Source organism: Triturus cristatus, chromosome 4_2, assembly GCF_964204655.1.
Source record: "Triturus cristatus chromosome 4_2, aTriCri1.1, whole genome shotgun sequence".
In the NCBI taxonomy this organism is placed as follows: Eukaryota; Metazoa; Chordata; class Amphibia; order Caudata; family Salamandridae; genus Triturus; species Triturus cristatus.
The window spans coordinates 564,697,704-564,723,831 of record NC_140586.1 but is presented as its reverse complement, the minus strand read 5'-3'; the positions used below and the strand labels follow the sequence as shown (position 1 = coordinate 564,723,831).

At 44.0% G+C, this 26,128-nt stretch overlaps 1 protein-coding gene across 1 annotated transcript in view; it reads left to right on the top strand.

The window, feature by feature from the left end:
• The window catches only part of WDR47 (WD repeat domain 47), a 294,267-nt gene that overhangs the window by 128,451 nt on the left and 139,688 nt on the right, over nt 1-26,128 (top strand). Inside the window, exons 5-7 of the mRNA XM_085602213.1 lie at nt 8,050-8,852; nt 12,241-12,370; nt 17,942-18,120. Of these exons, the coding sequence (XP_085458339.1) occupies nt 8,050-8,852; nt 12,241-12,370; nt 17,942-18,120 (1,112 nt within the window). The remainder of the gene's footprint in view (nt 1-8,049; nt 8,853-12,240; nt 12,371-17,941; nt 18,121-26,128) is intronic.

Below are 26,128 nucleotides of genomic sequence, written 5' to 3'. Positions count from 1 at the left end.
CTGTATGAATAAGTATGTGTTTCTATAAGTGATTGTTTAAAAGACGAAGTATGTGTAAGTTTCCCTAGAAGTAAGTGTGGTGGTGTGTGTATAACTGTATATGCAAGTAAATGTATGTTTCATTCTTTATTAGCATGAGTGACTGTGTGTGAGTAACTCTATGGATGAGTGGCATTGTGTAACAGGATGTATAGGTGTATGAGTACATATGATGAGTGAGTACATGTATGAGTGACTGTATAGGACTATTGGTGAATGAGTGGATGTGTATGTGGATCTTAGAATTACTGAAGAGGTTGTTGTAACTGGTATTGGTATGTCCATTGTTTTGAAAATTTTAGTCTCTATTTTTGAATGTGTGTATCAAAGGTTATATTAGGGTGAGAGGAGGTCTGCCACTCTATCACAAGGATGATGTCATCAGTGATGTAAAAAGTGATGTCATTTGAGATGTCATGAGTGATGTCACTGACCATGTCATGAGTGATGTAATATGTGACGTCATCGGCAGTGCATTGCGGGCGCGCGAGTTATAGTTAGCTGAACTAACTATAACGGGGGAATTTCAATGGTTTTGTACAAGTGAAAAGTCCAGCTAACTATAACACCCCTGAAACCTATGGTTTTTTCAGTGAATTTCGGAGGTTTTTTAAATGCGAATTCCTAACTATAACGTGCCTGAAACCTATGGTTTTTTCTGTGAATTTCAAAGGTTTTTTAAATGCTAATTTCTAACTATGCCTACAGAGATAGGACATGTGAAGAAAGAAGAAAAAATGCACAGAAAGAAAAAAAAGAAGTGCAGAAAGAAGCAACAGAAGTCCTCAAAGACGAAGAAAAGTGCAGGAAGAAGGATAACGTGCAGAAAGAACAAAAAGAAGAGCAGAAAGAATCCTTGTTGCAAAATCATCCTGTACCCTCAACTTTTTCAGACGGATACTGGTGGTAACTGAGTCTGACTAACCAGTCCTAGAGCCAGTGCTATGTTAAAAGACACTTAGAATACAATGAAAACACCTACATACACTAGGGAACATTATGCGTTGGGGTCCCCCTGTGATTAGCATGACCTCCTCTGTAAGCCCCTAGTATATAATAGGGCAGGGGGATTAAAACTACCTCTTAAAATAGGCCACAGGGCGTTTTTGCACACTTTAACTCATGCCCCGTCCCCTCCCTTCACCACTTAACACGCCCTGTGTCCGTTTTTAGTTGGGAGATTAAGTTCATTTGAATCCTGAGGGTCTCTAGGGTCCAACTAGCCCACAAGGTACCTCCAGTAAGTGCCACAGAGCTGCATTGCAGAGAGGTGTAAAAAGTGGCTCGGCCTGGACCACCTCTCTGCAATGCAGCTCAGTGGCGCTTACTGGAAGCACTTGGTGGGCTAGTTAGCCCCCAGGGGCCCTCAGTATTGAAGGGAAATTATATCCCCAATTTAAAACGTGCCATAGTGCGTGTTTGCACACGTCACCTCAGGCCCTGTCCCCTCCCTTCACCACTGTGTAAACGCGCCCTGTGGCTGTTCTAAGTTGAGAGATTAAGTCCCCTTGAATCCTAAGGGTCCCTAGGGTCAAACTAGACCACTAGGTACCTCCAGTAAGCGCCACAGAGCTGCGTTGCAGAGAGGCGTAAAAAGGGGCTTGGCCTCAGAACACCTGTCTGCAGCGCAGCTCCCTGGCGCATACTGGAGATGCCTGTTGGGCTAGTTGGCCCTCAGGGACCCTCAGTATTGAAGAGGAATTAATTCCCCAACTTACAACTCGCCAGGGGGCGCGTTTGCAGAGTGCTGCAAGGAGGGGGCATGGCCTCCGGCACAATGCCAGTCTTTTATTTATTTTAATTTTTTAAGAAGGGGGGCTGTGTGGTTCCCCTTCTTATTCTAATTTATTGGCCCTGATGACCCCATCCCCAAGGGCTTGTCTCCTAATTATATTTTTTTTACCCCAATCCCCAGGGCCGGCCACTGTTTTTTATTATTTTTAAAAAATATATATTTATAGACACACCTAGGACATGCTGGACAAACCGTACGTACCTATCACCATGACGATTTGCGTGATATTCATTAAAAGGCGACTATGCATACAATGAATCCACGTGGAATGTATTTACACCACTAGTGAAGCTCTGACATGTCTGATGCCCTACCGTGCCTAATCCCGGTAGACACCCTTGTCGTTTATTTATACAAACATGGGTAGCTATTGAGGGGCACATTTAATACACATGCACACCAAGCCACTCAAAGGGGATTCGACAAACATTCGACCAAAACTATGCAAGAAACTCCCCTCACGGTTAATAAAACCCACATCCACTGCCGGATGTGTAATACTTTTTATTTTACCCTCTGGAAAGGGGACGAACATCACTTGAGAGTCACAGCGCGCTCCCGGCAGAGCCCAATGCAGTGTTACACCCACCATTGCCTGCCGAGTGCCACACACCTCTGTGCTGTATTCCACCAGCTAGTGCATATGCTATGACAATCTCTAGGCCATGTGCACTGTAACACCACCCCGTGAATATGTCATGCCGCACTTGTCTTCGCACGGGTTATATTGCCCCAGCTAACGTGCCTTCCTCAATGCCTATGTTATAACGCACAGTGCTATGCCATACATATTACAATCTGGGATCCATATCTTTGTCACAGTGCATATGCAACGTTACACTCCCCAGCACATATTTTATATTACAACTTTAGAGGCTAGTTAGGTTACACAACACTGCCCTGTGCATATTACACTCCAAGGCGCATATCGCATAGCACGCGCTAGTGCCTGTGCTATCTCGCGCTCTCCAATGAATCTGTCATTGCGCACAATGTATTGCATATTATGTTTCACGTCCGGTTCATCTTATATCACACTTTTTGGTGCATAGTTTATACCATACACTATATCTAGTTTTCATTTTCAATCGTGCTCTCAGGACTATGTTCTATATAACACTGTGTTCACCTACCCTTTTCACGGGCATTACATTTTGCGATAGGGGGTGGAGGGTCAGGGGGTGTTTCTGCCAAGTGAGCCCGGAGTCACAGTCACAAACGTTCTCTTCTTCCTAAATAAAAGTGAGATTATGCTGCATACTTGTTCATATTTTAAGTAGTTCGCACAGACACACGTTTTAAAAACAATAAAGTTCCTAATACCCGCCTTCTCTGAACAGTTAGTTTGCTGCCCCATCCCCCTCCTCCCTATCCTCTGTTGTGTGAATCCATGAACTAGCCTCCTCCCTCCTGCCATGCATGGTCTGATGTGCTGCCACTGCCCTCAATTTAGTATGATGTACCAGTCCACCCCTCCTTCCCTCCATTGCCCAATTCTCTGCCCCATCATTGACCTCCTGCTTAAACTCTGTGCTTAGCTTGCTGCCCCTATTCTCCTTCCCCCTGCCCTCTGATGTCTTTGTGCATGCCCCTGCTCCATCCTTTTTGCCCACCATGTTCCATGGACCTGCCACTCCTATCTACTCTGAGTGTTCTGTTGAGCTGCCACTCCCCTCCCACCTGCCTAGCATTGTCAGATGACTGTAACCTGTCCCTGCCACCTCCACCCTGCCTGTCCACATGCCATGCCCCTATCCTCTTCCTCCTGTCCTACATGGTCCATTGTACTGCCACACCCTTCTGCCCTCCCTGGTTTGTTGTGCTGCAACTGATCCTCCTGCCTGCCCCGTGCGGTCTGTTGTGAGGCCCCTTCCCCTGAACTTTCTTTTCTGTGCACAGGTCCTGACCCTTTCTTCTATCCTCCATCTTCCTTTGTGCATGCCCCTGCACCCTCCTTCTTGCCCATCATAGCCATTGTGCTGCCACTAACCCTCCCACTTGCCATGCATGGTCTTCTGTGCTGCCATGGCCCCTCCCACCTTCCCTGTGTGGTCAGTTAGCTGTCCCTGACCCCCTCCCACCTTCCCCCCATAGACTGTGTGTATGCCATCACAGTCTCACTGTTGCTCTTCACGGTGTGTCTTGCTTCTAGTGCCCATCCTGCCTGACCTCCATGGCTATCTTGCTGCTCCTGCCCTACCCCCTTGCCCCCAGCCCTCTGTTTACATGTGCAGACCCCTACTCCCTCCCTCCTGGCTTGTCTGTTCCATTGTAATGCCCCTGATCCGTCCCTCCGTCCCTCCTGCCCTTTATGGTCTGTTATGCTGCAGCTTTCTCTCCTGTCTGTCCATTATGGTCAGCTAGCTACCATTGCCTCTTGCCCCTCTGTTCTCTGTTGTCCATGTGCATGGTCCTGTCCCCTCCCTCTTGTTTTCTATGGATTGTTGTGCTGCACTCCCGTCCCGCATGCCCTGTGTGGTGTATTGTGCTGCTGCAAACCCTGATGCCTGCCCTGCAGGGTCAGTTTGGTGCACCTCTCCATGTCCCTCCTGTCCTCTGTTATCCAAGTCCATGTCCCTACCCCATTTCCTTCCATGATCCAATGTACCATACTTGCGAACATTTTGAACTTGGTAAGAGGGAGATTTTGAAAAAAAACTGGGGTATTGATTTTCCCCTTTGAGTTATATTGAAAAAGAGGAGATTGTAGACAGGAGACAGATCAAATAAAGCCCATTTGAGCTTAAAAACATTGGACGTTTCCTGGCTGAATCGGGTCTGTTGGCATGTATGGTTGTACTACCATTGCCTCTTCCTTCTGCCCACAATGGTCTATTACATTGCCACAGCCTCTCTTGCAAGTCCTGTATTGTTGGTTTGTTGCCCCTGCCCCCCTTTCCACTGCCCTCCATAGTCTGTTGTGCTGCCACGGCCCTTCCTGCCTGCTCAGTGTGGTTAAATTGTTGCCTTTGCACCCTCCTACCTGCCTTCAATTTTCAGAGTCCGTGCCCCTGGCCTCAGCCTCTCAACAGAATCCTAATGAACAACTAGATTGCTAACATTCTATATTTATTACAAAAGTGTGGAACGCCTGACGTCATCTTGATGTAATCAAAACTGTAATACCTAGAGCATTTCCTTTAGAAATTACATATATGAGAGGGTCTTATTGGCATCAAAATTATGGTTAGTGCTCTAAAAGACTAAAATAAGGACATATTTTCTGAGTTTTCAAATAGCGACAAAGCACTTTTAAATTATTTGTAATCTTTGTTTTTTTATCCAATTGACCACTTGATTAAATGTTGCACTTAGGGGAGAGGATGTGGTGTTACTTCCAGAACTGTAGACTTTGCAACTGGGGAACCAGGTTGGAGTTTCTGCTTCAGCTCGACATTCTGTGATTCTGGTCAAATCACTTAGTCTCCCTATGTCTACAACCAAAATGAATTTGTTCTTGTGTGATGTAACCAATGCTCATGTAAAGCACTCCCAATACCTGACCAGTCTGCACTATATAACACTGCAAAAACACAAAATAATAAGTGTTTTGCATACTTCTGTCATTGGGCTATATTTGGGCTACATCTGGGTGATTTTGGGCTACATTTGGGCTCTTTTGTCTCCGGTGGCCATCTTGGGAGATTTATTTGTTATGAAGTTTCCTAATTTTCTCATGTACTGCAGTCTCCTCAGTAGGAAATGCTTTCAGTTTTTTACTTTGATTCCATCATGAAGGTATTCAGATATGTCACACATTTGCCATAAATTCTGAAAGTTAGCACTCTAGTTGCTCATTAGATCACTGTAGTAAAACTACTGTTCACCATGGAAGTCTGCTCCTGGAATTAAAAGTTCATGTTTCAGTCTGCATGTCAGAATTTTTTAATGAAATAGAAGAGGATTTGAGAAGTCACTCAAAATGTGCCTTATTTTCTTTCTTCAGCATTAATCATAATTTTGTATGGCAAAATGAACCCCCTCATTGTGTTCCTTTTTAAATTAAATGTTTTAAGTGTTACCAGTTTATTCCAATCAAGATGGCTTCAGGTGTGCCATACTTTTGTCATAATGAAGACAGTAAGCGCTCTAGTTGTTTTTAAGAACACTCTGGGACATTCTGTCATTGGGCTATACTTGGGCTACATCTGGGTGATATTTGGGCTACATTTGGGCTCTTTTGTCTCTGGTGGCCATCTTGGGAGACTTATTTGTTATGAAGTTTCCTAATTTCCTCATTTACTTCAGTCTCCTCAGTAGGAAATACTTTCAGTTTTTTACTTTGATTCCATCAAGAAGGCATTCAGATGTGTCACACATTTGCCATAAATTCAGAATGTTAGCACTCTTTTTGCTCATTAAATCACTGTAGTAAAGCTACTGCTCACCAGGGAAAACTACTGCTGGTATTGAAAGTGCATGTTTCAGTCTGCATGTCAGAATTTTTTAATGAAATGGAAGAGGATTTGAGAAGTCACTCAAAATGTGCCCTAATTTTTCTTTCTGCAGCACTAATCATACTTTTTATGGAAAAATGAACCCCCTTATTTTGTTCCTTTTTAAATTAAATGTTTTAAGAGTTACCACTTTAATCCAAGCAAGATGGCTTCAGGTGTGCCATACGTTTATCATAAGTAGGACTGTTAGCACTCTAGTTGTTCTTTGGAACACTCTGGGAAGCTGCAGTAGAACACAAAGGAATCAACTGACAGTCTCTGCCCTTGTTGGATGTACATGTTTTACTGAGAATGTCAGACTTCATTCTCACATGACTGAGAAAGATAATGTGAATTTACAGAAAATAAGCTCTCAGTTTAGCTTATAGATCACCTTTCAAACCTCTGTGGGAAAAGCATGAGAAAATATTTTTCTCTCAATCATGATATCCCAGCAGAAGGCTTTTTCCCATGGTGAAATCACCTTAGAACATACCACAATTCCTAAAATGAGTATGGTACCATCAACAAATGATTTATAATGTAACTAAAGTCTTAAAACCTTCTATTAACTGCAATGCTTTTTAATGAGGTGCTATCATGTATATTGGTCCCAAGATGGCTGCCAACACTTCTTGGATGAAGTGCTGACAGCCAATCAGATCTCAGGATGAGATGAGTGGTTAGGCTCCGCCCACATATATATATGATTTTACTTTTGATTTTCTCAGGAACTACTGAACAGATTGACACCAGACCTGCAAAAGGCACTTCCCTGACCTGAGGACTACCTCTCTGCCAAATTTCAAGTAATTCTGTTCAGCCGTTCGGGCTGTACCTTGGACTAAAGGTCCCTATGGAAAATTGCATGGGGAAAACGCGTTTTGGGACCCCCCTTTTTTCTCAGCCCCCGCTTGATGAATCCCCCCGAGACTTTAAGGGTAGGGTAGGGTAGGAGCGGAGCGGCCCACCTATTTTGAAAATTTTGCGAGGATTCGTCAACCGGCGCCAAAGTTATTCCAAATAGAATGTTGCGGATTTCCTATGGAAACACGGTCCTAACTATATCTATCTACTGGCGACCGCCAGTAGATTGTGTGTGTGTGTGTGTGTGTGTGTGTGTGTGTGTGTGTGTGTGTGTGTGTGTGTGTGTGTGTGTATCTATATATATATATATATTTATATATATATGTATATATGTGTGTGTGTGTATGTGTGTGTATATATGTGTGTGTGTGTGTATGTGTGTGTGTATATGTATATGTGTGTGTGTGTGTATATATGTGTGTGTGTGTGTATATATATATATGTGTGTGTGTATATATGTGTGTGTGTATATATATGTGTGTGTGTGTGTGTGTGTGTGTGTGTGTGTGTGTGTGTGTGTGTATGGGTGTATTGTTTTGCTTCTCTGGTATCTTGTTAGCTTGATACTTGATATCACTCATCACTCTCCCCGTAGTATCATTTTATTCAGATTCAGGTCTATCCATGTTTGGTCAACAGTTGATGAAATTGTTTCTGTAAGGGTTACTTTTTTGACTATTTCATCGCTTTCCTTCAGCACATGACCTAACAGGGCTCTAACATCTACTACAGCCTTTTACTTTATAATGCACTAATGTATTTGTCAGTTTATCTGAGGGAATGGCAAGGATGACCAGCATATTCTGCTCTTGAGCTAGCACTTTATTGTTATTACCAGTGGCTGACCTTTTATAGCCGACTAACAGTTAATTATCCATGTCATGCATTTATGTTTTGTTTTTTCAATTGCAGCTAGAAGTTACAATGCAAGAAACTGTGAAGTGCCTGCATGCTTTAGAAGAATATTGTCCCTCAAAAGACGATTACAGCAAGCTGTGCTTACTCCTCACATTGCCTCGTCTAACCAGCCATGCAGAGTTCAAGGACTGGAACCCGAGTACTGCACGAGTAACTTGCTTTGAAGAATCGTGTGTCATGGTTGCAGAGTTTATCCCTGCTGACAGGAAACTAAGCGAAGCTGGGTTTAAAGCAAGTAACAACCGTTTGTTCCAACTGGTAATGAAAGGGCTTCTCTACGAGTGTTGTGTGGAGTTCTGTCAGAGTAAGGCAACTGGAGAGGAAATCACAGAAAGTGAAGTCCTTCTTGGCATAGATTTGCTGTGTGGTAATGGTTGTGATGATTTGGACCTCAGTTTATTATCGTGGCTTCAGAATCTACCATCCAATGTGTTTGCTTGTGCTTTTGAGCAAAAGGTACTTAATATTCACGTTGATAAGCTAATGAAACCCACAAAACCAGCTTATGCAGATCTTTTGACACCACTCATCAACAAACTTTCTCCTTACCCATCGTCCCCCATGAGACGGCCTCAGTCCGCTGATGCATACATGTCCCGTTCGTTAAACCCAGCTCTAGATGGACTCTCATGTGGATTAAGTAGCCACGATAAAAGAAGCTCCGATATTGGAAGCAAGACCTCACCAATGTCTCACTCGTTTGCTAACTTTCATTACCCTGGAGTACAAAGCCTTAGTCGGAGTTTCATGCTCGAAGCTTCGGACTGCCACAGTATTTATGAAGAGAGCTCAGAACGGTAAGTTATCTTTTTCTAATGTCAAAAATATAAATTCTCATCAAAGTACTTAAGGTATCTTAATTACCTGCACCCAGATTCAAATAATGTACTACTCATCAAATCCACTTCACATTAATCTTTGTTTGTTCTGACATCGGGTGAATCACTGTATTGATTTTAAAGGTCACCACCAATTAAATCATTCCCCAGTGGTAGTAGCGACCACCCAGGAAGGATGATATATGTTATTGTTCTGTATTTCTTACATACTTACTTCTTAATCCATCCCCTACATTCAAGATTATTTCAACTAGGCTTTTTTTTATCTCTCTGACTCTATCTCTCCGTCAGTCTGTCTCATGCTCTCTCTATCTCTGTATTTACTTTTCAGTAGTGTGGACTTTTATTGGCTTGTTCAGAGCAGCCTCTCACTGGGCTCGAGTGAGTAGGATTTGAGATTTTCTCACAAACACTCTGGATGTACACTTTTAGTTGCAGAGGACCTAATGTTGTGAGTTGAGATTTGGAAAGCCCTCTGTGGGATGCTATGTTAGAGTTAGCTATGGTTATTTAAATGTAAATGTAAATGTCAAGGTACTTATAGAGCGCACTGTCACCAGACGGCCACCTTGCGGTGTCGCCTTTGCGGTTTCCTGGCGCTGATACTCTTACCGCTGTGGAACCCCTCCTGGCTTTCCCTGTGAAGTGTCCACTCCTGGGCACCCCCAGGGTGAAGCCAGGCATCCTTAGCGCTGTTGGGGCCGGTGTGGAGGCTAAGCAAGCTATTGCCCAGAGTTGCAGCGTGGGGCCCGTGATTAGAATAGGCACCGAGGTGAGAATAGACAGGTCCGAGGAAATTGAGCCCGAGCCCCGCTGAGGCGGGAATCGAACCCTGGTCCCTGGCCAGAACGTTGCTTCAGGGTCTGCCGCTCTAACCATTGAGCCACACTCCTCTATTTAGAAGCTGTCTGTCAAGTTTTTTCAATGAGTAGTCTGACTGGTTGACTCTCTTCTGAAGGTAAAGATTAAGATCTAGTGTTAAATACAGAAAAGCTCGTTGGGAATTACATAAGCTGATTGATCCATATCCTTCCCTGGTTATTGTTTGTCTCCATGAATTGCTTCTATTATCACTCGATTCCGAGCTGGAAATCACTGATTATGATGTTATTACAAACTAGGGACTGGAAGAACTTTGGCCAGACTGGTGATTTCACCCTGGAAAGACTTGTTGTCTGTGTGCAACAGTTCGCAGTTGATAAGCATGGGGATGAACGAAGAGTTTTGTCTAGCTGCGAGCCCTCTGTGATTAAGTGCATTTGTTTGTAGTGTAAAGGAAGAATCTACAAGGCCAGTGATTTCCTCCACTCTGGACCGGTGGAAGTGTTTCCACTCTCTTGGGGAAAAATATTATTGTGTCAGCTACCCCAGTGAAAAATTTAAAATTAGTTTAATCACATGGTAGTAATTTGATGTCACTAGTGTCTCCTTCTTTACCACTCTCCTTCTTTATTGAAAACTTTGTGATCATTGGTGAAGTCTGTAAACATGATAGTTGTGTTAGTAGTGAACCAGTATTCCCCAAGCCAAGTTGTGGTACTATTCTTCTTTCAAGACATGGTGCAAGTCAAGGTTCCATGGAAAGTGTTTAGATTAAAATATATGTAGAATAATAGTTGAACCAGAACTCAACTTCAAGAAGTCCCTAAAAATTCCCTATGATATTCCTTTCTGTGGGATGGTAATTAGCAATGTTGAAAGACCTTTCAGGTGTAGATTGAAAGGTGGGGTATTTCTAACTTGACAGGCAAGTTAAGTCTCACAAGTAAGTTTAACTCCTCATCCTTCGATTTTCATTTTTCCACATCACCTACCTTCTTTAATCGCTATCAGTTTCTGGTGATAGTACCTATTAGCACTGCCTGTTTATTATGTGCTCTTATAGTTTGAATTTGTGTGATTACTGGGCAAGCTAAAGCAGCCCATGTTGGATTTGTGAAAATAGGCCTTGTCCATTCTTCCTTTAACATTTTGGGAGAGCAGGTCCTAAACTTCTACTTCTTAATATTTTTCAGTCTGTCTATGGTTTTTGAAATATAAATACGCCACAGGGAGTTAAGGACTTCCATGACAAAATACCTCAAGGGGTGCAAAATGGCAGAATGCTAGTGTCTTCCACTTTTGGAAATCCTAGCGCAAGTCTGAGGAGCTAATTAGATTTGTAAGTAAGAAGTTAAGAGGTGTGATTTGGCGAGGGTTGAAGCTGAAACACTGGTCATAATCGTTGACGAATGGACAGATGGATCCCCATAATAGAAGTGTTATGTAAATGCTACAATCTAATGAACACTTTGGGTTCTTTGCTCTCGTCTCAAACTATTTTCTTTTACTTTTCTGGCTATGAGAACTTCCCAAGCACAGATTCACTGAGAGGTGTGGCTCACTAGTTAGAGGCGGCAGACCCGTAAGCAGAGAATCGGCCAGGGACCAGGGTTCAATTCCCGACGCAGCAGGGTCGTGGACCAGGGTCAAAACGGACTCGATAATTCTCGCCTCGGTACCTACTCTAACCAGTAACACACACGGCAACTCTGGGCATTAAGCTTGCCTCATCTCTACAACGGCCCCCCACAGACGCCGGGGATGCCTGGTTTCACCTTGGAGATACCCAGAAAGGGACCATCTCACAGGGATAGCCAGGACGGGTTCCCCAGCGGTCTACAGCGCCGGGACGCCCCGTTGCTGGGGTAGCTGTGCGCTTTAGAAGTCTACAACATTAACATTAACTGAAGCATTAGTGGTTGCTGCATGGTACTCTGCTGCTTTAGAAAATAGGCCTAGCTTTCTATGTGCATTGTAGCTTGAATTTCTACTTTGTTAGTCTAGGAGCAAACAAGTATGATCGCTGTTGCAATCAGCAACCTAAAGATAGAGAAATGCTTTTAGTTCTTTTCAGACGTATATTTTGGAGACAATAAGTATGTAGGAGAGGAGAGCTCATATTTAAACCGCTTGTGCTGTCCTTGGTGTAGAGGTGTGCCAATGTGTTTGAACATTTGTTTAGTCTCTGCAAATTAAAATCCGAGTTAGAAGTTGCATCATCAAGCACAACAATACCTATCATGTTCTGATCTGATCATTCTGCCATTTGATTGGGATTAACAAATAAAGTTATAGACTGTGTATGATTCTGAATTTATATTGTTAAGTGCACAACACATATGGTTGCCATGCTCAAGCTGCCTTATTACATAAATGCTCTTCTACACCACAGTACACAAAAGTGCTTATTTTACTATTTTAAATATACATTTTAAAATGTTTATAATTTAACTTGGAGATTTTTTTTTTAAGTGTGGTAACAACATTTTACACAAATGTCGTTTCATTTCTCTGGTACTGGAAGGAGTGATACACCAGTGGACAAAGAGCACCCTGGCAGCAGTGAAACCCTCTGTCAGGCCGTAAGCCCAGAAACTGGACCTGCACATGCTTCACAGAATCATCCAGAGCAAATCAACCCAGAACGCAATGAGGTACCATTTAGAAATCTTTCTATCAAAATTGCTTAACAGTGGCTGCTATTATAAATCTTGATTCTTAAAACCATGGCATGCCATTTTGGATTAATTGCAACCTATGTGGGTTTTTTAATTCTCAGCTGTATAGCAAGACAGCACAAATGTGATCTGTGGGATAAAGAGCCCCGTATAACTTTGAACTAGGGATCCCTCTGTTTAGATCTACACACCTTCTGGAATATTTGCATGTTTTCACTTCTACCATGCCTTAATTCACCACAGATTTATACTTGTGAGCAATGTAGAAAGAAAGTATAGAATTGTTCCCAGGACTGATGAATTTGTCAAACATCGGGTGAATCACTTTAAAGGTGTTACTTCTCTAACCCTTCACCTTATTATCTTTTGTACCTTCTGTTTTATGCCACGTCATTCAGATGATTGGTGAATCTAGCTAATTTCTACAACACCAATGGGCAATTCCTTATTCCATCTCAAACAGTGAGACGCACGTGTACCTTGAATAGTATCTTGTTCTTTTATTTCAGAAGAACACGTTATACATACAACATTAGCAAAACTAGACTATGTCAACACAAGCTGGTGAAATTTAATCTTATTTCCTTCAAATTCAATTTAAGAAAGTAGGAGTAGACGAACAGGGCAAGAGGCGAAATGCATCTCTTTGTGAAGCAAGTTCTGCTCACCCATGTTTGGGAGAGGACTGCAACACTGGCCTAATTGTCCTCCTGCCTTTTACCAGGAACCTATCCCTGGCTGCCAGCAGGTGGCATCACTGGCCAAATCGCTAACTTGTACTTTTTACCGGAATGTGCTCCCATTTTGGAGCCGGCTACATCAACCGCGGACTCTCCGAACTACCACCGTCTTATACCATAAGACTTTCCTTGCTCATTAGATTTGCTATAGTGTTTCGAGCTGACTGAAAGGGAAGATTTGTTTAGGAGGTAACGCTCACAAAAAAAATCTTAATCTATGCCTAATGCAGCCTTTGCTACTTACACTATCTATTAAAGATTCTTACACTATCTAGTAAAGATTCATACTGCTCTCCCTTTCCAATGCCTTGCCAAGTTTCCTTCAGCAGTTGCTGTTTTGTTACCAAACTCGGACACCTCTTGCTGTTAGTTGCACCTCAGAACTCCATGTACAGATCGTAGGAAGGTAGGGAAATAACCAGTTGTGAGTCCAATCCAGCCTGTGTAAGTTGGACCAAGGTGACTAAAGGTTGTTTACATAGCTTGTACTGCCAGTTAAAGCAGGCCACTTTGCATATTCCGTTTATTCAGTCGACATCTGCTTGTTTAATCGGCGTCTGGTCAATGTTTCATTGTTTTACAGTTTGATAATTGTCATTTTTTTATGTTTCCATACCCATTTTGTACAGTTATTTGGAATTCAGTCTCATTCATTGACACTGAATGCAACATTTGTGTTCAAGGTGGAAGGCTTGCACCAAACACATTCAAAGAACCCCGTGGGCCAAATTGGAATAACCTCCCAACAATTCTCCTACAGTCAGCTACTTTAAGGTATCGGGCATCAAACCTGATCATCCTTGGGGGGCTTATGCTAGTCATGGTATCCTACTTATGGCAATCTCTGTGACTCCCATTTTGTCTTGGTTTTTTTAGGTTTGGAAAATGGGAGCGAAGCCTGCTTCTATTGGTTATGGGTTGAGATGTACTCTATGCAAATAGTATTTGTGTGACTTCCTTCCTCTGCATATCCAGGGACTACCTGACCTTTGCAAGTAATTTCATTTATAAAGCAACACAAGCTGCAAAAATACTTAAAGAAAATACGAAAGTAGATTGCGAGCTATTGGGTCCTACGTCATACCACCCATAAATAGTCCACTAGGAGAAGCTTTGCCAGAACCTTCAATCGCTTGGCATGCAACTTTTGTAGGTGTGGTAGGAGGAATTCCAGGTAAGTACGAAATCAGTTGGTTTCACATAGAGGCTGCTTCAGATAAGTTTCAACCCACTGGTACATGTCTGGGATAATTTGTTCCATTCCTTTTCATTTTTAGTTATTTTTTGTCAGACGGTTCTAGGCATCAAATGGTAGCCTTTCCACGGGTAGGTGGTGGTAGCTTATTTGGTCATTTCTGGCTCAGTGGTTCATAGCTGTTGCTGCAACTGGTTGCACCCGAGCGTCCTCCTTACTCCCTCCAAAAGTGTGTATCTGCGTGAATGTGTGAATGAGTGTGTTTGCCTGTGATGCCTATACATTAGAGGTGTTCTCTTCATGTTCTGTAGTGACGCAAGTGATTGTATACGGTTTACCTGAATGCTCCCAGTAAATCTTTTTTCTTCTTCATATTTGTATTCTCTGCCACGAACCAAGGGAGAGCAGATCCACTTTTTTTTCCACTGGTCACTGGAGCCAGGAGGTGGTTATGGAGGCGTCTTATCTCTGAGGGAGACTGCTTCGCAGCTTCTTATTTGTGACCAAGAATGTTGATTCCTAACTCATCGCCACCACGGATGACGTCCACATGACACTTGACAGAGGAGACACAACAGCCCTCTTCCTCCTGGACCTCTCTAAAGCATTTGACAGTCTCCCACCCCATCTTCATCCAACACCTACACGACATTGGAATCCAAGAACATGCACTCCAATGGATCTGCTCCTTCCTGACTGGAAGGACTCAGTCATTCAGCCTCGCACTGTACACCTCAGGTGTCCGCAGCCTCATCTGTGGAGTTCCACAAGGATGCTCCCTAAGCCTGACCCTCTTCAACGCATACATGATCCCTCTAGCTAGAATCATCCACTCTCACAACATCAACGTCCTCTCCTACGTTGGTGTCAGACAACTCATTCTCTCCCTCACGGACAAAGCACCCAGTACCTAGATCAAGTTCACTGCCTGCATGATTGAAATCATTCACTTGAGGACCAACTGTCTAAAGCTGAATACTGACAAGACCGAAGTCAAGATCTTCGGGAACAGCACATCACAGTAGGACTCCAGCTAGTGGCCAAGAGAGCTAGGACCAACACCAACCCCCACCACCCACACTAAGAACTTCAGGATCATCATTGACCGCAAGCTCGACATGACTACCCAAGTCAATACCATCACCACCGCATGCTTCCATACCCTTAAGATGCTGAGAAATATTTTCAAATGTCTCTGAATCACTACCCTGAATACAGTCACACACATGCTGGTCACAAGTAAGCTAGACTACGGTAACACCCTCTATGCCGGAATCAGCAAAAAAAACTCACCAGAATGCTGGAGACCATTCAGAACTCAGCAGCCAGAACCATTCTCAACCTCCCACGCTGCACTCACACTACACCACACCTGAAGGAGCTCCACTGGCTCCCCCATTCACAAACCAGATCCCGAGGTAGAGCCTTTTCCTACATCACTTCATAAGCATGGAACGACCTGCCACTGCACATATAAGCCTCCTCCTTAGTTCTTGAATTCTGCAAGAAGCTGCAGACCTGGTTTTTCGAATAGTCCCATTAGGTCCTAGGTGAGGTGATTATCGAAGCGTGCCCAGCGCTTGGTCCTTTTGTAGCTCTTCTGTACTGGAGTATGTGAAAGATGTTTATAAAACATTTAGAACATTTGTAGAGATTCCATGTCCTAGGGGAGAGACAGGCACTTGAAAGATTTATCCATGTGCAGTGAGCTATTTGATTCCAAGAGCATTCCAAGAGCATCTCGACCAAAAGATATTTGTCCCATTATGGACATATCTAGTAGGGGAAATTGTGCATTGACATGCTTATCTTGTTGAACTCAGCACACTGCAGAATCTAGAGCCAGCGTTGTTGCATGGTCGTATTGACACCTCATGTATAAAGCATTGTAAAACTAGATGGATATGATTTATTACTGCAGCTGTTAATCCACAAGCCTAATTGTACTAATAACAAAGCACTGAACGCTGCTCTATAACGTTAATGTTGCTTTGTTCAACTCTGAACATTAAATAAAAATGGAAAAAAAGAACACAGGAGGCAGTGGTCTTGAAAGTGTTATCTACAATATGGGAGAGGACTAGGTTCAAACACCATCTGTGTCTAGACTTTTTGGTGAAAGAGAAGAAATACAGGAAGTCATCCGATAACTCTCGACTCACCTTATTGGAGGAAGAACGAACTACTTCTGACCCGTTCTTATTTGAGTGAAATAGTTCTTGCCTACATCGAATTGTCTCTACCGCCAGTCACCAAAATATCCATATGTTCTGAAGTAAGCCCTAGAAGAGAAAAGGTGAACGCCTAAGAAACCATTGTCTTAAGTTGAGTCATTGTTAGTCGGGGGATCTTGCCTTACCAGCTGCTGGAAGGCATTCCCCTTCTGATGGTGTAGTTTCAAGAACCGTCAGTGGTGGATCCTGGCCTGAGTCCCCAGCATGACTTGAGTGTTCTGTCTGGAATTTCTTCAGGACTCTTGAAATGTGGGTATTTGTAAGAAAGACACAAACTAAAATATTGGATCCCATGTTTATTCAGGATACAATGACCTCCTTTTGTTGTTTACATGGGTGCAAAATACGCTTTTTACTGGGTGACCTAGATCTTTAACCCCTTGTGTGCCCATGACGAGCTGGACTCGTCATGGGCTCCGGTGGCGCTGTGCCCATGACGAGTCCAGCTCGTCATAAACCCCGCCCGCTAATGTAACGGCCGGCACAGGGCAGGGAAAGGGCGTGGCACACAAGGGGTTAAGGAGGAGTGGATGTGTGTGGGGAGGAGTAGTGGTGCTTAGGAGTTTTTGGTTGTTGTTTTTTGTTAGTTTTTTGATCACCTGCCATATGAGATACCAAAATATATATGATCTTTCATATAAAGCTAATATGGAAAGGTTTCCACTGTTGGGCCCCAGCTGAATTCAGTGGTAACCACCACTACTGGCCTTGGGAGGAGTAGGATAGAGGCGTTGGCTTACCAGCTCATAAACTATGTGCGGGATGTATGCTTCAGAGTGGGTTTCAACACCTCGTCTGATCTCTGTGCTTCTCTATGTAAAGATGTGTGAAACACGTTGCAAATCAGCATAGGGGAGTACTGCAATACAGATTGTCCAGAGACTGCTATTGCACTCTTATGTCCCTTAGGCATTATTATTTTGATTTTGGATTCTGTAGCCCTCATGTAATATAGACTCTCCTTTGCATGCAGGCGCATTTCCAGTCATCTGTCAGTGAACACAGGGAAAACAATAGATGATTTTGGCATGCTACTTTGTGTAACATGGGTTATTCAAGTGCTTTATTCATATTTGATTGCATATGGAAATTATTCTCGAGTTTTTTTGTTTATGGAGGCATCTTGTGGGAATTTAAAGATGGCAGCCGTTCTTTCATGTGATGTGCTGTAGTGTACCTACCACCATTCTACTCTAAAAGAGCAAGTAAGAGTGAGAATTATCCAGCTAATAGAATGGATTTAATGATGCATGTAAGCATTTTCTTACTTCCATTTATGATAAAAACATGGTGGCTTACATGGTTTGCTTATGATATTTATATGTTTGTCTCTGGATTTTGTGTTGGCGTTTAAAGTTCTTATTGTACTGTTTTCTAGCTTCGGGATTCAACAGAGCAGTTTGAAGAGTACTTTAGACAAAAGATGCGGTACCAGCAGCACTTGGAGCAGAAAGAACAACAGAGGCAACTCTACCAGCAAATGTTACTTGAAGGTGGTGTAAACCAAGAAGAAGGGCCCAAGCAACAACAGAATCTCACAGAAAAATTCCTCAACAGGTTTGCCCCTTTGGTTTTTAATTTGTAAATAAAAACCCTAAACTGTATCTATCCATTCAGTGGCACATTGGAAAATCACAAACACTAACTACTTGTGTGTATGTGCACATTCAATGCCATCAGGTTCTTCAAATTTTGAGGTTCACAGCAACAACCTTAAATGCAGACTATTCCTGAGCATTGTAGAGAGCAAAGGAGTGATATGTATCTCCATGAGTTTGCTATTATCTAGGGAATATGACATGTTATACTGCTCTGTTGGACTCTGTAGATGGAAAGGGACATGCAGTGCGGACCAGTTAGTACTGAGTCAAATATTTACATTTGCCAAAGGGCACCAATATATCCTTAAAATTGCTGATTGAGAAATATGGAATCTCTTAAAGTTTAGAGGGATTTTGTTGAGAGACATAACATATAATAATGTAAAGTTCTCCTCCAGCTGATCTTCATTGCAAGTCATGAACATTGAATAGTCTCCCCCATTCCCCTGCCCAACAGAACGGATCCGGGAGCACTTTAAAAAAATGCATATTACTGTGTGCCAACTATTTAAATAGAAGCCAAATTATGAAATCGATTATAATATGGTAGACGCTCTTATTGAAATAATGACCAGTAAAAGCTTTTTCACAAACCTTTCTTAAAGGAGAAATTAAAGAAAACAGGGACAATATAGACAGATACGCTGCAGCCCCAAAAGCCTGGAAATCTGACTTCTCCTTCAAAAAAGTCTGTTCCTATTGTATCTCACCATCCCTTGTGAATGACAAGTAGCTCTCGTCTGTGCTCCCGCAACAAGGATCCTGGTGCACAGAGCTCGGCCTTTTACTCAATTTTGGTCACTAAAAACCTTTAAAAAACCCACTATCATTTAACATCCATTGTGTTTTTCAATCAGTTAAAACTGTTTTCTAACCGAAAACCTGTTTCTTTGACCCCACAAATGCCTTAACTCTTTGTGAAGTGCCCTATGTGTGGTAAAAAGGTTTCCACTGACCCACATGACCTTTACCTCCATGTTCCAACAATCTCGGGCGACTCTCAGGCAGAAGAGCCAAAAGAGACCTTTTCACATTGTGCATTTTTGTTCCTGGTCAATGAGGGATATGATGGCAAACTATTCAGTGTCGAAACGCTGCTTGATGTCAAATAGATCCAGGAAGTTTTTTTCTTTTTTTTTTTACTGAGTTTTATATAGCGTGAAATTGACCCGTTATCGGGTATCAGAGCGCTTTACATAGCACCAGTTGCGTTATATGAGGACACACATTCATTTTTGTTAGGCAAGGGGAGATTACGTGATTTGCCCAGAATCACAGGATGTTCAGCATCCTTGCCGAGACTCAAGCCCGGTTCCCCAGATTCGAGGTCGACCGCCCTAGCCGTTAGGCCAACTCCTCTCCCTAGGACAGACTGAACTCTATGCACAGTTGAAACTTCATTTTCAAGTCAGTCATAACTCTTGCCTCATCTTTCTTTGTTGGTTGAAGAATGTTTCAGGATTTATTTGAATTCAGATAGGCCAGTCCTCCTGTGGTCGAACTCTCTAATTCACTGTCATCTGTTATTGTACCAACAGCGCCAGCTAAGTCCTTATTGGTTATTCCAGCACAGCCTATGCATACAACTCCTGCCTTCCACTGAACACCTACTCAAGATATACACTTAGTCACTCCTGGCATGTGCTCTGACCCACAAATTGGGTGTACAATTGGCTAATAGCTGATTGGCACATTTAACTTACTTATAAGTCCCTAGTATATGGGACAAGACGTACCCAGGGCTAATAAGTTAATTGTCACTACTGGACTGCAGCACTTAATTGCGCCACCACTGCAGCCTAGTCAGGCATCTTTAAAACCTGTCAACTCAACATGGCAAAATAAACCCTTTTTCCAGGTCAAAACTTTAATTTTAAATATTCATAACTCACCTCCAAGGAAGGCCTTTATAGCTGTCCAGACAAGCTGGTTAATATTAAAAAGAAGGCCATATTCCTTTTGTGTTTAACGTGCCCTGGCAGTGAAAACACGAAATTGCTGTTTTCATTGAAGCAAGGCTGTTGGTCCCTTTGACTAACATGGCGATTCACTGGCCACCACGCTAAGTGCTAACTTCCATTTGGGTGCCACTAAAGCTATTACTCCAGGGTACCAAATTAAACTTTACATTATGCCAGACTCATTGCTGAAATTGTATTTAAGGTAACTTTGAACAGGAAGGTGGCTTTAGAAAGTCACCACTGGGTTGCCCAAACCTTTGGTAGCCTTTCCTGTCAATCAGCAGTAACCATTTCTGTCTATCTGCAGCGGTTGTCACCGGAGACAATTTGCTGCCCTCTGCATTTAGTGTGAAGCGGTCTCAGCAACAGGGACTTAAGGGAATTGCTGCTGGGAGGAGGTGAGACCTCCTCCAGCCTGAGCACTGCCGGGCAGTGGTCACAGATGGCCCAGCTTCAAAAAGCTACTGTCTCAGTGAAGCAAATGGCAACCACACCTTCGCCTGCTGCTCCTTCTTGTAGGTAGACTGGCCTGCATCTTCTCCAGAGGGAGACTACCTGTTACAGAACCAGTTTTCCAGGACGAGTGACTCATTATGCTTGGTATACCCAAGGGGTGTGCCCAGGGCTCCTCACAGGGAAAGAAGGCTAGCACCATCCTGGATTTGGGTAGAGAAGGGTATTCTGTTATTGTTTGTTGGCTAAATCCCCAGAAAGTGATGTAAAGTGAGAAAGGTTGCCTCGTGGGATCTATTGCCCCATGGCTAATGAGTCCTCCCGTTCCACAAACGTGAAGATGGCATAAAAGTGGCACCCCAGACTCCCAGTCCTCAGATCACTACTGGACTGGTGGAAAAAAGACAGAAGAAGGACTGCCCTGCTGCTCCCTGACCCACCAAAGAGAACGTGCACCAAAGACTGGGCTGCACCTGCTGGACCTGAAGGACTTGTAAAGAGGACTGTGCCCACTTGCACTTGTGGGAAAGAGCCCCACTTGTCAGGTTGGACTAAGTGTCTCTTAAGTCGCCTTGCTTCAGGACCAGCAAAAGTCAAAGAGACCTGCACTCCTTAAGAGCCCAGCTTCCTAGGAATACCTACCCTCTGCAGGACGCAAAAGTGCCTGTTGGCAGAGTCTTGACCCACAAGAGGTTGCCCCAAGTCCGTTGGGCCTGTTGACTTTAAAGTAACTCTGGTCCCCCAAGAGAAAGATTTACTCCCCTGTAAGAAACCTCTGCGACCGCTGTAACTGGGTGACCAGTTGACCAGTGGCAACTGGACATGCACTGGACTCCTTTCTGTGTTTTTAAAACAAACTTTATTGTTTTTTTTTCTTTTCTTTTGTTACCAAACAAATCAGCACATCGTTCTTATTGTGTATACAACGTTATAATTCTTTGGTTTATAAGGCCTGCATCCAACATGTTACATAGACATCATCGTGCTTATCCTGAGAAATTACATTCAACAATTATTTCTATACAGTGTATTCTCACACTATAAGGTACAGGTCGCTTATCAAAATACTTATAACTCATCAACACCCAATAACACCACCCTCCTTCCCTCTAATTCCCCCCCACCCCGCCTCCGGTTGTGCAGTGTATAAATCAATTGACCGTCTCCATCTAGTTAAATTACTTTGCATGCCGTTTCTGATCATACTGCTCTGTCTGTAATCTTCAGGGGTTAAGCCTACCGCTCGTCAATGGTACCCCTACCAATGGAATGTTTGCGACATATCTACCACCTCTAGAGATATATATCATAGCGCCTTTCCCCAACATTGTAGTGCCGTCTGGAGGAGGTGTGGTAGCGCTGGGGGTGGTTTACTATGTGGCAGAAGTAAAGCATGGAGTGTTCCCTGCTCGATGTGCCTGGAGCTGTAATCAGTTTCCTGTAAATTGCGCCCTGCTGCCCAGTAGGACAGCCACTGTACTTGGCATGCATAGTAATACGCTCTGAAATCTGGCGCCCCCAGGCCGCCCCGTGTGTTGAGTTGGAGTTTCTTAAGGCTTATTCGACGACGTCTGTACCCCATATCAAGTCTATCAGGATAGTGTCAAGTGTATTAAAAGTTTTTGCAGGTATTAACAACGGCAGGTTTGCGAAATAATACAAAAGACGGGGAAGTACTACCATCTTAGATAACGCCACGCGACCCATAGCTGATCAGGGCACCGTGGTCCAGAAAGCTACCTGCGACCGTATTCCCCGAATAGCCTTACCCAGGTTGCCCTCCAACATGTCCGCTTGTGAACGATATACATTAATGCCCAGGTATTTAAAGGTGTGTGGGGCTACTGGCAACTTAAGTTCTCCAAAAGCAATACAGTCTGGGTGCATTTGGACATGAAAGAAAAAGGCATTGGACTTTGATTCATTGATGGATAAGCCTGACATCAATTCGAAGTCAGCAAACATACGGGGAAGCGAGTCCAATCCCTCCAACAAGTCTGCCGTATATAAGATAAGATCATCTGCATATGCCGGCACCAGGTGTGTTAATGTGCCTATAGGGCTACTGCACTGTGCGGCCTCTTGCCCTATACGGAGTGCCAATGGCTCCAGTGCTAGAACAAACAATATCGGGGACAGGGGACAACCTTGTCTCGTACCCCTGTGGATACCATATTCCCTGGAGATAAGCTTCCCGGTGCGGACTCTTGCAGTGGGTGCAGCGGGGGGGGGGGTTTGTAGCCGAAGCTTGCGATAGCCCTGAACATATATTCCCAAGACAATGTATCGAATGCTTGTCTCATGTCCAGGGATATACAGCCAGCGTTCGGATATTGTGTAAGGTCAGTAGACCTGATCTGGTGCAGTCTGCGAAGGTTTTATGAGGTACTCCTAGCTGGTATAATCCCACACTGATATATATGAATCAACCTATTAAGGTATGGCTGAATTCTGTTAGCCAATGCCTTGCTTAAAATTTTATATTACGTACAGAGCAGTGACAGGGGGCGATAGCCTGACATGTCTGCCGGATCCCTACCTGGCTTGGGCAAGGCAACCACCAGTGCCTGGGCAGTGGTGCAAGGAAGATATCCCACCTCAAGCGATGTCTCCTCCAAGCGCGGTATTAATATCTTGGAGTATGTATCAAAGAATTACACCTGCAGTCCGTCTTAAGTTTAATTATGCAAGAGTCTGCCTATAGCCGCTTTAATCTCTGCCCTGGTAATAGGTCCCTCCAGGTCCTTCTGCATGCCTGTCTGGGGTTGTGGATACGGAAGGTCCGTGAGAAACTCGTCAATGGAAGACTCCCCCCAAGGAGTGTGGTGCGCTGTACAGCCCCTCGTAATAGTCACTGAAGGCGTCACTAATACCACCCTGTGTGTCTACAGTCTCCCCTCCCGGCAGTTTAATGCTGCTAATAACAGTAGTGGGAGGAATGTTTCTAATCAGTTTTGCTAAGAGGGTACCAGACTTGTTGGCGTCCGAATGGTGTGTTTGTGTGTAAGATCTATAGTTTATTAGTCTCAGCGTTTCGAGCAGTTCTGCATGTTGGATGCGTGTCTCTTGCAGCGACGCCTGTTTCGTGGGGTCACGCGCTACCTCCTATTCTAGTCGTGACATAGTGCTCTCTATGTCTTGTAGCTTTGTATGCACCTCTTGTCTGGCTCCCACTGTGGCGCTAATTGCTGCACCTCTAACGACCGCCTTCACGGCATCCCACTCGACCAGTATTGTGGTAGCAGTGTGTCTGATTTCTGTAAAGTAGTTTTGCAGTGTTGTGGAGAGCGTGCTGCGAAACACCAAGTTCTCCAGTGTTTGAGGCCATAGCCTCCATGTGGGGACTGGGGTAGATATTCTGCCCCAACTAAAAACTCTCCCCAGGGGGTTATGATCTGAGAAGGTCTTTGCTTAGTGTGTGGTGTCTGTAATTTGATCAGCTATAGAGGTAGAACACATGATCCTATCTATTCTGGTGTACTGGAGAGAAAAAGGAATATTCCTTGTGCAGCGGGTTTCGTAGTCGCCACGTGTCACACAGTGACCAACCCTTCACCCATTCGCAGATGGCTTCTGCCTGCTTGTTAGCTATCTTGTCCCGCAGGGGAAGAGGTGAGCGATCCAAGATGACGTCCATCACTGTATTACAGTTGCCCCCTATGAGCCATGGAAACGCTTTCCACCCTGCCAGTATTGAGTTCAGACTCTCATGAAATATTTGTGTTGGTCATGATTGGGAGCATAAATGTTTCCAAGTATAACCAGTATTCTGTCTAGTGTACCACATAGGAATATGTACCTGCCCTGTGTATCTACTCGTTTGTCCAGCACAACAAATGGTACTCCCCCCTCTTATCCAAACCGTCACCTCCCGAGCAAAGGCAGAGTATGACTTGGCCTCTCCATTTCTTTCTCATTTTTGTGGCCTCTGCTTCCATTAGGTGCGACTCTTGGAGGATGACCACCTGAGCCCCTCGGTGTAGAAAAAATGCGTGTACACTATGTCGTTTGTGTATGGAGCCTAACCCCCGGATGTTCCATGTTACAGATTTATATTTGTCTAGCATGAGCTGAGCCATTTAATTATGTGATTCTTCTACTTTGCAGGGGAGTATGCAGTCTTGTGAGACTTAATGCTATTAATGCACGAGAGTCATGTAACCCCCCCACCTAAACATAATACCAGGTCATGCCTACAACCCAAAACAAGCCAGACCAAACAAGATGAACAGTAAACTAATACACAATAAACTGTATCAATTGCAAAGTGGGGACTGGCAGCCACAGCCATCGTGTAACGCAACACATATCCTGGAGCTCCCTAAAGCCCAAGCGCATCATGTAGGAGATTACATTTGTCATAGTAACTTATATAGAAACAAGGCAAAAGGATATGCAAGTTGTAGGGGAGCAGCGCACCGGCAGCGCTTCCATCCAAGACAGTTTGCAGCTATGCGTCCATCATGATCAACTGCTATCCCAGTACCTCATCTGCCGTTTGTGGTGTCACAGAAGGAATGAGTGTTAAGCTGCCTTCGGAGTCCGCATGAACCGTGCTCTGTTCCGATGATTCTGACAATCTGCGGGAGGAGCTGTCTCTGAAGGTGTTCGCAGCCGCCAGGGGCGTCTACTTGTTTGTCTGGGCTTGCTTCTGTGTGGGACCAGGAAATGACATCACGCTTGTGGACTCCGTCACTTGTTGTGATCGTCGCTGTCTCGCATTTCCGGGTCCACGTGACCGAGGAGGGGACCGACCCGAGAGTTGTGTGATGCACTGGACTCCCTTAGTACATCATGTGTTATTGAGTCCTGAGGCTGGAGACCACCCTTGAAGTTTTTGGATCTCACTGTGGCCCTAGGAAAACTCACCAAATCGCGTCTGTGTATTCCGCATTTCAGCATCCCCGGCATCCTGCATCACCAACATTAGGACCACATTTTGGCTGGAACTGCGTTGAAGGAGGAAAAGACACTGAGTACCCTAAGACTGGTGGAAGCAACAAGTCCCTAGACCTAAGTGGTCCCTTGTGGCCCATCCTGGCTAAAAGAAATAGCTGTACTATCAGTTGGCTAAGAACTGCTCAACTGATCGCGACGATTTGTCCACAGTGGCGGAGTGCAAACTCAAGCCCAGAAAGCTTGTGGATTAAAACCTAGGGATACGGCAGGCAGCAGACGATCTGAACCGGCCTCGACCCCCGAGAGTGCAGCAGGTACGAGAAGCAATACCGCGAAGCGGAGCCTTTGATGCTGAAAAGAAGAACGTCAACGATCAATGTGGAACAGAAGATGCTTGTCATCAAAAAGACGAAAGCGGTCTCAAGGCCAAGGTGGAGGCTTTGTTCAGAAGTACCTGTTGAAGGACATTGCATTTCACCAGGATATTCCATCACACAGCTGTCACAGGTGCCTCCTAATAGGGAATGGAATTTGTATTTCGATGGCCTTTAAGTGAAAGGAACATGGTGTCAGAAGGAATCGACATACCACATAAATCTTCTAGAATTCAGAGCTCTTCACCTGGCTTTCAAGTCTTTTCTCCCAGAGTTC